Below are 12,059 nucleotides of genomic sequence, written 5' to 3' on the forward strand. Positions count from 1 at the left end.
AAAAACAAATTTAGCAGACCTGTGTAATCATTTTATCGATTCTGACTGTCTGCACTGAGATAGGAAGCGTTAAGGTTTGAACACATTAGAATATCTTGAAATCAAAAAATCATTTAATCGTAAAGAAAAATTAATAAATGACCAATAAGGTTTTTAATAAATACACCTTGTAGCAAACAAGTGAAACATCAACATCTAAGTTGTATGATTATCGATTATGTACATTGGTGTACATAATTGTGACCTACGAAAACACCAAATTAAATTAGTACTTTCGAATAGTTATTATGTATATATAGATTCTGAAAATGTAGGTACCTATCTTATATATAAATTACATGTGTCATGAAGTTTGAAAAGTGCGCCTACACTGAACACAAAAACGCCTTTTCATTCGCCGATAATAAATAGTTTAAGAATGTGGGAACAAATGGGACTTTCTTTAACGCTTTTACTCACAATCAGCTCAGTAGCATTTCTACAAATACTTATGAACGGTATTGAATGAAGACTTAGCGATTGCAGTTTAAAGACCTCCTGTAGGACAAGTATTCAATGTGTTTTGACACATCATGGCTAAACAGGAAGTAGCTGAGGGAGATTCGATCATTGTCAACACCGTTACGTGTCCAGCTGTGACGTAATGATTTCAGGACAATTCTCTTTCAGACGGACAATGAAGTAGAATTGAAAGTGATATTTCAAATTAGGACGTTACGTAAAGTTTGCTTCTACCAACGGTTTCTATTTCTGGATAGGCTGGTTTTGTATGAGAATCTACCTGATTCTAATTCACGTTGAAGTTATGTATAACAGCTAGAGGCATAATTTGGTAAATTATTTAGATTTGCAATTATTTAATTAACCTTCAATTGGAATAAGGAAGGTAGATCGGTAGAATTGTTATTTGTAATTTCATTAAATTTTAGATAAGAGGGTATTTTTGTTTTAATTTTTTAATCATATTATATTTATCTAAGCGTTGGAAGTTAAATTATAGCAGTATTAGCATCTAACTACATCTCTCATTAACTTGAGGTAGTTTGTAGTGGGATTAATAATTAAAAATGAAATTTCATATTAATGTTTGAGTTAGAGATATTTTAAATAAAATGGAAGCGGTATTGACAAAACAGTACTGCATGAAAATAAATAAAACAAAAATACTGTTATGAAAGGGAAGAAGAAGTAGCGAAAGAGCGAATATAAAGATAGGAGACGAAAAATTAGAAAAATTGGCTGATTTTAGGTATCTAGGAAGTTAGATAAGTCAGGACGGAAGAAGTAGTAGAGATATAAAGCAGAGGATAGCGCAGGGTCGAATCGCCTTCTATAAAAAGAAGTCACTTCTATGCTTTCGAACGGTTAATTTAGAAATCCGAAAAAGATTGTTAAAGGTGTATGTTTGGAACGTGGCTCTGTACGGGTGCGAAACATGGACGGTGAGCACTGCTGAAAAGAAAAGGTTAGAAGCGTTTGAAATGTAGTGTTACCGGCGAATGATGAGGATACCGTGGATAGAGAAGGTTAGAAATGAAGAGGTGTTAGAAAAAATAGGAGAACAAAGGACTCCATGGAAGTCTATGAGAAACGGGCGAGATAGGCTGGTAGGGCCCTTTCTCAGGCATGAAGGTCTATACAGAGACATATTAAAGGCAGAAAAGGGGTTAGGAGGGGTAGAGGTAGTCCTAGGTTAGATTACTGTTCGCAAATAGTTAAGGATTGTTCTAGTTTTAGGGAAATGCGAAGATTAGGTCAGGATAGGAAAACGTGGCGGTGCGTGTCCAACCAGTCTTAGGACTGACGACCTTATGATGATGATAAGGGAGTTAAATCCGTTTCCAAAGTTTGTAAATACAGTTCCATCTTTTTGTTTCATTACGCCCTATTTTGTAATAATTCACTCGGTCAGCGAAAATTATGTCAAGTGTTTTTAACTTTTTTTCGTGATTCAAAAAATTTGATATTAATGAAGACACAAATCCAGTCTTATACGATTTAGCTAACAGAATTTGTCGACCGTAATACAGCATAGACATTGCAGATGAATAGCGTTTTCATCTTGACTCGCCCGGAAAATACAATATTTCAATCTCGTCGGCGGTGGTCGTTTATTTGAAGACTCATTTACAACGTCGGCGTTGTCTGACGTACAGGGTCGCTTCGTTTCGAATGGCAGAAGTAAGAAGTAGGCTACTGGCTAGTATTAGAAGTAGCTGCTGGTTGTTGGTTTTTATTAGACGAGGTCCATTTATTACTACTTGTATGTCTTTCTCTTCTTCGCTAATCATTCTTCTTTTACTTGTCATCCACCAGCGTGAAATGTTTTACTTTTTCCTTTGGCGTAATCGTCAGGAAGAAATTGTACGAAAGCGAACATTGGACGCAGACGTTTCCTTTTGTAAAATTTATTTGGTTTGATGAACTTTAAGGAAAATTAACAAACAAATGACACTAAGGATCTATGTATACCAGAAGATTTATATTGTGTCTATTTGACAAATGAAATCTAAAAGAAGACTCGCTTTGAAATAGAAAATAATGTTGCAGTGGATTTCGGATATAACGATGACGAAGGGACCACTGTAATTTCGTTATATACGAAAATCGTTACAGTTAAGGGTAAAAAGACAGCGTATGTGTAATTTTCACCATTTTTCAATTTTGAAACGATTTCCGTCTTTTTTAACAGTAAATATGCATCTAGGAGTCATAATAGTCAAAATTTACTAAACACAGTTGCTACTCGGAATATCACTTTGTAACTGAACCATTTTAACATAAACGCTTAGCTACCTACCTGGCTAATATCTATAAACAAATGATAAAGGTCACCAAACTTTCTGTCCATCTGTATGGATGTAAACAAAAGATAAGAAAGGTCTTTGTGTCTTTAGCGGCCGACTCTGGTCGCTGTATTTGCATGGGTTTAGTACGGATTTGTTATAAATGATTAATTAAAAAGAGTCGCTACACCCGAACTCGGCGTTACATCCGTAGTTGCTATAGCCACATAAATTTTGCATTAAAGTAAGCTTTAAATTAAAGGGACTAGATTTAACGTCGTTATAGCAAAATGGTTTCTACAACTAAGGTTATAATAAATTAAATCCACTGTATTTTTAAAAAATTGGCGGAGGTGCCGGGTATCATATTTACTAATACCAGTAGCAGTTACTAATGCTAATGAACGGACTGCTCTCTGACCTATAATTTAGTACAAAGCCAGGGGATAGCCCTCTTTAATGTCCTTAAGGAATCGTGGATGGGGGTATAAAAATAAGTTGAACGAAATTAAGATAAAGAAAAGTGTAAGATTTTATCTGTATTTGCTTAAATGATCCATGAAAGAACAGAAAAGCTTAAACCTGAACAGGCGGACTCGGAATTGTATCCCGATGTCCCGTTGCCCACGATTTAGCTATTAAGTAGTGAGTGATCGCGTTATACAAGGAATCTTTCTACAAAATTTCCAGCTTCCTCACTCGATTTTGAACTGTGCCCTAATCGATACGTTTAGGGTTGTTCGCCTAATATGTCTATGTAAGATTTGAAGTTTTTAGACCCAGGAGTTTAGGCTATGCTTTGATATAATAGTCAATTTGTTTATATTGTTATTTTATAGATATTAGCATCAAAAATGTTAAGATATGCTATTAAAGTTGCTGTTATCTTTTTAATACTCATCTTTGAACTTACTACGAAAATAACAACTTACGTAAGAGAAAATTGAATCGAGTCAGAAAACTTTCCGAAAACGTTTATTCTTTAGCTACCATCGTATAAGTCATTTTTATTTACCCAAAGGCTTGAATGCTTGCAGCATTGAAGAAAGCCGTGGAGAATTTTCTAACTGGAAGTTATTGAATTGCGACCATTATTATTTCAATGGACTTTCTCATTTTGGTTTCCAAAACCGTGTCACGAAATTGCTTCTATATCTCTCGTTCCTTCAGAATAATAGCCCGAAAATGAATAAATTTCTCGAAATTTTTCACTAACACACATCATATAACACTCCTATTTATTAACGTTTTATATCTACAGATAACACAGAAAAAAAGTGTGTGGAAACGTTTGTGTTGTGATGTTAAATGGATATAATAGCTAAGGTTAGAAATGAGGAGATATAAATTGAAATAAATAAATTTCTTGTCCCATATTTTTACACTAAACATTTGTTGTTTTGTAGAAAGTAATTTCGTTTGTTTTCTCTTATGTAAATCATACAAACAATTTATAAAATAAAATTCTTGTATAATTAGAAGTATTTGAAATATACAATATATTACAAAATTTTTAAAATACTAATGAAATACTAGTTATATAGTTACTTAAATACTATATTTATTTGTAGAAAATACAAAATATCCAAATGCCAAATACTAACTACGTATCAAAGAAGGACTAGAAGGAATTTTTTACTGATCGTGATGAGTTAATAATAAGACTTATTTTGAACAATAACTTTAAATTTATAGCGAATATGAAAATGGCAGGATATATCTACATATTTCGTCCATTATCCTTTTATGACTGTAAAAATGCTTAGGCACATGAGTTACTATATACAGAGTGACTCATAAAGAGAGTACGTGATGTCAGATCTGAAAAATACAATTAAATCTATTTGTAATGGTTCAAAAACTATTTTGAAATTTAAATTCATTATTGATACAGATGGAACACAAGGATTTTCAATGATGACTATTATTATTATTCCAATAATTCCTAATGAACCTCGTGAACCACCTAAAGGTTGATTACACTCAGTTTTTTGGTTGTCTAATGGCTTATTGGAATACTTTGTCGAATAATGGGTGAGTAATACCTCCTTTTGATGTTGGTTTAGGTCTCATTGTTTTTGAATCACTCTGTATAAAATCAATTAATAAATCGCGAAAATAAGAGTTGTACAAAAATCATTAATACCCGAAAAGCGGCACATAGTTATAAGGATTAGGAGTCCAAGCGTCGAACGGCAATACAATGGGAACGGCATAAACCTCTCGGGGTTGAAAGTGTGTGCGCGCGTGTTTCTTGAGGTGGTCTTTCCGTCCGAAACGTTTGCCGCAGTGAGTGCACGCAAAAGGTCGAAGGCCACTGTGAATGCGTTTGTGTCGGGTCAGCTCCTCGTTTCTCGTGAATGTCTTTCCGCAGTTCTTCTCGTCGCACCGGAAAGGTCGCTCACCTGGAAAAACAAGAGAAATTCAACCGCTCATTCCGGAAAGAGAAGATCGAGAGAAGATTATCGGAAAGTTCAAAGTTGAAGAGAGCGTTTAATACTTTAACACGTAAAGCTGGCGCTTAAAACGCTGCTCTCACGAAACTTACGGTGATGGAATCAAAATGTAACTTTGGACTTTGCTAATATTATACTAAAGCAGTGACGGCTCGTACAAATACTTATTTATATATTTTTTGAAAGTTAATTCAATCCTATGATCCTTTTCCCTCATAGAAATAAACAAATTGTCTATAATTCCTCCTTGAAGCTATCAATTTTTGAAATAAATAATTCTCTTTGGTAATTCGCTGCTCTGCAGCCAGAAATACGAAATTACAGTGCGACTCTAAAAACGACACCAGAAGAAATTCTTCCCTTCTTGTTAAATTATTTATGAGATTTTCCGGTCTTAAGAATCGCTTAATTTTCAATTCTGATTTCAATTCAATTTAAAGAAAATCTTGTACACATTTCGGTTATCCATAAATATGAGGCATACAGAAACTAAAATGCTACATACTAAAATTATCTTGTATAAAACTGTATTTTTATTCTTTGGGGGTAGGCATGCGTAAATATTTAATTATGATTAAAGAATTTTTGAAACTTTGGTGAAAGAATGCTTATATTCTTGGATGGACTTCTGCTCGGATTACATTACATTACATATTAGTAAAAATAAACCTAATTACTTAATTATTGTTACTAACTTCTACGTCAACAACACATCAGAAGAAGCGAAACTGAAATTTAATTAAATTTGATTGCTTTGTAATAAAGATGATTCAAATTATTTCTGACCCTTCCCTTACTTTTAAAAACAGTTCTTCATTCAAAGATAATTGTTCAAATCCAAAAACAAGCTTTAATTTCAGAAGGCATTCTTACCTGTGTGTATTCGAATGTGACCCTTAAGTTGTCCATTATTAGAGAAACCAACGTCACAGTGAGGACATTTATACTTTTTTGGTCTTTGTTTTCGTGAATTTAACAACTTCGCTTGATGCTCCTGACTTAAAACTCTTGCATATTCGTCAAAACTGTACCCGTGGTTCAAAATATCGGAAAAGGATGACTCTAGCGCACTATTACTGTTTATAAATTCGGGATAAAGTGAATAATCTTGAAGAGAAGGTACATGATCTGATGGTATTAATTGTAACTTTGGCGTATCTAATGTCGGTGTGCAATAAAAATCTTTCTGGTGATAATTGGAAGTAGAACTAAGGGTTTTATATGTGTCGACGTTTTCATAGAGCGCGGGAGAATTAACGGACTTGATATATTTTAGGTTTATCTTTTGACTTTCTTTAGAACTGTTTTTGTCAATTGCACTGAATTTTTCACTACTTTTTTGATCACTTTCCGAAATTTCATTCGATGTTAGATTTTCTGCATCATCTGTTTCTGTGGTGGTTGATATGGTACAGTCTTGAGCACAGTCTTCCGCAAAAAAATTGCCTATCACACATGATTTTGATAAAGATTGAGATGGAGTTTTGCAAGAATTATCCCACGGTCGGAAAATTCTTCCGCATTTCATCAAATCCTGATTCATTTTGAACGATAAAGTTTAGTGAAGACAATCGAAGGATTAAATTTTCCTTAATCGGCTTAAGGATGTAATCGTATAAGGACACTTGACATGACAAAAGCAAAACTAAACAAATTTATCGTATACGAGATGTATAAGCTTCGAAATGGGGGACGTCCCTCTCGAGAGGGGGTAGCTGGTGCAACAATGGGCTAACCCTCTTTGTATTTATTGAATGAAATGTATAGTTTAGGCGACTTTCGCCCTTAAGTTGGCACATTTGTCTGGCCATATATGTCTTCACAGTGCTACTTAAAAATGGATTTGTAGGTAGCCGTGTTATCATTTTTTCACGGTTGTCACCTTAAAGATACAGGCGTTACGGCTGTGTTTAAACGGGCCATATGTGTACTGAACAGGAATTGTGATATAAGGGTGCAAAAGATCGCGATGTCTTTTAGATAAGATGCAGTACGACGAATTTTTTCGGAACTCGTGACAGCATATAGAAAAGGGTAAGAAAGGGAGTCATTGTTATTAGTTAAGGTATAGGAGACGTATACGTTTTTAAAATTAATAAAAAATCTTGACATCGTTTTTATGTTGAATTGTAACTGAAAAAGCTTTGACCAAAATAATTCACTCTGATTGGTTCATCACTTATGTTGGCTGCACCGATGTAATTGACTGTTCCTTATCACTAAAACTTAGTTAAAATCCGAGACGAAGGTCCTTGGCATTGGCATTCTTCGTGACCTTATTTGTAGGTACAAGAAAGCATTATTACAATTTCAAATTTTATTTTTTATCATTAAAATTCAGATTCTTCAGTAATTAGTTGCAGAATGCTCGCCTGTAACACGCACGGGCCTGAGTCCTGTTTCGGGACCCTTGGATGAATTATTTGTTCTAATTTTATGTTTATTTGTTTTCAATTATTCAAATAATAATTAATTTTCAATTTAACAATTCAGTTAAATTTCACTAATTTATTATAACTATTAAGATTAGTGAATATTCTCTGAAAATAAATTAGTGAAAATCCCCTGATTCATTTTTATAGAGAGTTACAGTGACTATAAGTGGACCAAATTTTTACGCATTAAAGAAACACTCAAGGAAACGTTAAGTAACTGGTATTATTAAAAATTCTTTTTGCGTTGTATTTCTTTTCAGTTATAGTTCTTAAAATAACATCAATAAAGTGTCAAAGAGGATTTTCCTTGCTACTGTACTAAGTAGAGTAGTTATAAAACGTAGATTTGTTTGGAGAACTCTTTGAAAGGACGATCTTTTTGGACTTGGAAAGCGCCGTTAATTAATTATTTCGGCTTATGAACAGATTAATCTTGTCACCCTAATTGCATGCCTTTGACGTTGACGAACGATGAATGAACTAGAAATGTAAACAACAAACAAATGAACTAAAGATCCTATAAGGCTCGATGTTTTCCTGGAGGTGTAAGTGTGTGTACATAGACTGGACGCTGGGAAATAATTATCCTAAAATAAGATAATATTAAACAATGGCAATGACAGTTAAAATTTTACGTCTACAATGAGATAATCTCACTCTAATAACTCGTAAACGTTTTTCAAAAAGTACCATAATGCGGAAAAAAATTAAAAATAAATTAGTCTACTAAATCATATAATAATTATAAGTATGTATATACATTTTCTTGATTATAAATTCGTGTTTCAAGTTCATCACCGTAAAAGGTATTTTGAGGCCTCTTTCTATAATAATTTAAACAATCTGCTATTTATTCACTAAAAAGCAGCTAATAGAAGGGGTGAAATGTTATTTATATGTTATGTATTCTTCAACTGGCGTTTCGCCTTTTCGGTGGAAGGCTTCATCAAGGTAGATTACTAAGTTATCTCATTACATCAGACGGAAATTCCTTGTAGAATCACCTGAGAATTTAATATTTGTTAACTCCTTAGATAAAAATTCATACACAAAATCAAAGTCTCAATTTTTGATGTAACATAAAATTTAGAATAGTACATTAATTGTTAAAATNTTTAATTTTTATGTTATTTTATAAACTGAGACTGTGATTTGGTGTATAAATTTTTATCTATGTAGTTAATAAATGTTAAATTCTAGGGTGATTGTACAAGGGTACAAGGGATTTCCAATGTCTCCGTCTGATGTAATAAAATATAACTTAGTAATCTACCTTGATAAAGGCTTGGACCAAAAAGGCGAAACGTCTTTTGGAAATTACATAACAAATAAATAACATTTCACCCCCATATTAAACAATATGCGTTTACCAACAAAAGTAATATAAAAGCATGCAGAAAATTAAAAACTGACAATACGTAACTTCAGTTTCTTATTATCGACTTATAAAAGATAAATTATTTCAGCGAGTTTTAACAATTTAACAAAAATGAAACAATTGAAACAAATAGTAATTCGTTCATTTTTTAGAAAATTGCCTTGAAAATTGGATAATGCTTTGAAAACTCATTATTTTGGTAAACGTTTAAGACGTCTGAAACTGTTGAAGTTATAACTGAGTTATCTTTTATAATATGAAATAAGAAACTTCGTCAAAAGTTTTTAAATCTTTTTCGTATCTCGTGGGGAGAATAGAAGTAATTGGTTAACTTTTCGAGAACAAATTGATTTTTATACTCATCATCATAAGACGTGGTGTAACAATATCTATAATATCGTACGTACAATGGTTGATAGTTGTTTGTACTTAATCTGTTTTATTACAGTTTCGGTGAACAGTTTCATACAAAAGTTTTTTTTTTATATTTTACCTTCAGAAAAATCGCTTTTGATGTTCTTTTTTTTTTATTAAATGCGTTACTCTATCAATCACAAGCAGTAGCAGTTGTACAATACAAAATTTACAATCCCTTTCTTAACAGGAGGAGGATCTAAGAAGTTTGTATTCAAAATTGTGGTCAAGATGCACTATTCTTTGAATTTGTGCGGTCTACGGGTGTTGCACGATCGTATTTTGTTCAAATCTCAATGGCCGTCAATTGAATTGATAAATCGGGTGACCAGAAGTTAATACGGTTTTATAGTGGGTAGATTTCTTATTGTTCCCAACAAAAAAAAAAACGTTCGACTCTAGCGATGTAAAATGTTTTATTAGATTCTTGGGAAAGTCCTTTCGAATGAAATTTCATATTAAGTCTGCAGGAAGCCAGCAAGCAATATATAACGACAACATAAATTAATATTGGTACGTACTACAGTGCAATTACTGAAGCTCCGCATACTTTTTCACATCCACTTCTGCATCTGGTTCCACATTTTTATAACGGAAACTTATGGGAACTTTCCTATTTTTCTGAAAATTAAATTTTATTCTCTTATTTTATTCTAAAAATGCCCAAGACTAATAATAAATGTTCGCAAAAAAGGCGCACGACCACTGCATTAAAAGGTCCCTAAAATCATTACACTTCAATTTCTGCATCCACTTTCGTTTTCGAGTCCGGAAAGATTTACTATTTATTTCAGTTTCCGTAATGACAATTCAGTTGCATCACAACTAGCTACCCACTAAAGTAGAAATAAACAAAAACTTGAACTTTTCTCTTATTTTCATGCCTAATTTCAATTCTTTTTAAGAAAATTCGTTTTCTGAAAGAAAACACCTTTCAATTAAATTGAAAATAAATTATAATTCGATAAAAGGATTAAGGCGCTAATATTTGAAGAGGGTTCAATATTCGGACTTAATATTCATATACCAGGGTTGCTTCTTCTCCTATGGTGAGTCATTTATACGACGTTTCGCCAGCTGCTGTATCCTCAGTGAATACGCTGCTATCTCAATCAATCCCAACGAACGTTAGATAAACGAGTCCTTTTCTAGAGAATTACCGAAGAAAAAAAGAAATAAAATACTACATTTCGTCAGTATTTCGGATTACTTTGTTCAGCATTCGATACAGTAATAAAACATTTAATCTTCATGGACTTATATACTAAGAAGGTATTTAATTCTTTACACATACAGAACATAGACACAGTAGTAGTGGCGTTTAGGTTCAACATGTAGGGTTTGACGTATTTAGATTGATAAGGGCTTCAGGTCGGAACTCGGTTAAAACATTTCGTGAAAGGGTTGTCATAACATTTTCCCCATCAATCAATATTAGTCTGTCACTGTAGGTCGCCGTAAACATATCGGCGATCTCGCCGCGATCGTCGCGTCGCGTCGGCATCTATATACATAGAGCGACCGCGAAAATGAGAAACAACACCAATTGAGTTTTACCAATTTCATCAAATCGGACCACTACACAAATACGATCGTTTGGGCAGGAGATTGTGGTGATATATTAACCGCGTTTCTTAATACATATTGGAAGAAAAAAACATCACTGTTTTCAGAATAAGATAATAAACATTACGTAAGTTAAAAGTAGGAGACAATAAACTAAAAGAAGATGCTGGTTTTCAATATTTAGAGAGTCAGATAGGTTTAGAAGGAGAGAACGCTAAATCGCTAAAATATCGAGGTCACTTTTGACTGATTTGAAGTCATTCGGCGTTTTGATTGTTACACGTAATACAAATTGAGGATTGCTTGTGGTTGACAATTAAAGATGGCCCGCGATGATACTCTAATCCTTAAAGGACTTTTCATTTTGCATTATGAGATTAATAATGGTCACGAAGCTTGATGATCGAAATTTCTTTTTGTTAGCTATTTTCAATTAATAAACACCTTTAAAAGGAAAAGTCATTTAAATTTTCCTGTGATAAAATACTCCACTGATAATTTTGGAATTTCATATATTAGATCTACAAGTTTTGTGGAGTGTTCTCATTACTTATTACAATTCAACAGGCCATCGGTGTTCCATAAAACTCTGGACGTTCGCAGATGGTCATCGAATTGTAATAACTTTGATATTGAGATGATTCATATTGCCCCATATTTTATATTCAAAACACGGTTCGCCAACAAAGAGCTAAACGAGACTTGTGAAGAGGTCGAATTCTTTGCACAAGATTTAGGGCACATCTGACGTCAAAGCGGCATGATTGATCTGCATTCGATCAGACTTTTAACGAAATACACAAATTTTATCTATTCACTTGCGATGTAATCAATAATACATCATAACGGCGTTCAATTAGATTGCATACATACCAAATTAGAATACAGAATAGATTACAGTTCACGTCTCATACACATTCGCAATTTTTATTATCAATAGTATCGATAGTTTGGAAGTTTCGGATGGTAGTTATAAAATCAAAAATTGAAAAAATATATATATAAATCATATTTTCATCAAATC

General features: G+C 33.1%; 2 protein-coding genes across 2 annotated transcripts in view; one reads left to right on the forward strand and one right to left on the reverse strand.

Moving 5' to 3' along the window:
- The window catches only part of LOC108744314, a 105,063-nt gene that overhangs the window by 5,257 nt on the left and 87,747 nt on the right, over window positions 1-12,059 (forward strand). The window lies entirely within an intron of this gene.
- Window positions 4,926-12,059, reverse strand: part of LOC108744313 (Krueppel-like factor 9) — a 9,969-nt gene continuing 2,835 nt past the window's right edge. The window contains exons 2-3 of the mRNA XM_018480018.1: window positions 6,116-6,318; window positions 4,926-5,191 (exon numbers count right to left, since the gene is read on the reverse strand). Of these exons, the coding sequence (XP_018335520.1) occupies window positions 4,926-5,191; window positions 6,116-6,318 (469 nt within the window). The remainder of the gene's footprint in view (window positions 5,192-6,115; window positions 6,319-12,059) is intronic.

This window comes from Agrilus planipennis, unplaced genomic scaffold (genome assembly GCF_000699045.2).
Source record: "Agrilus planipennis isolate EAB-ADULT unplaced genomic scaffold, Apla_2.0 scaffold17, whole genome shotgun sequence".
Taxonomy (NCBI): Eukaryota; Metazoa; Arthropoda; class Insecta; order Coleoptera; family Buprestidae; genus Agrilus; species Agrilus planipennis.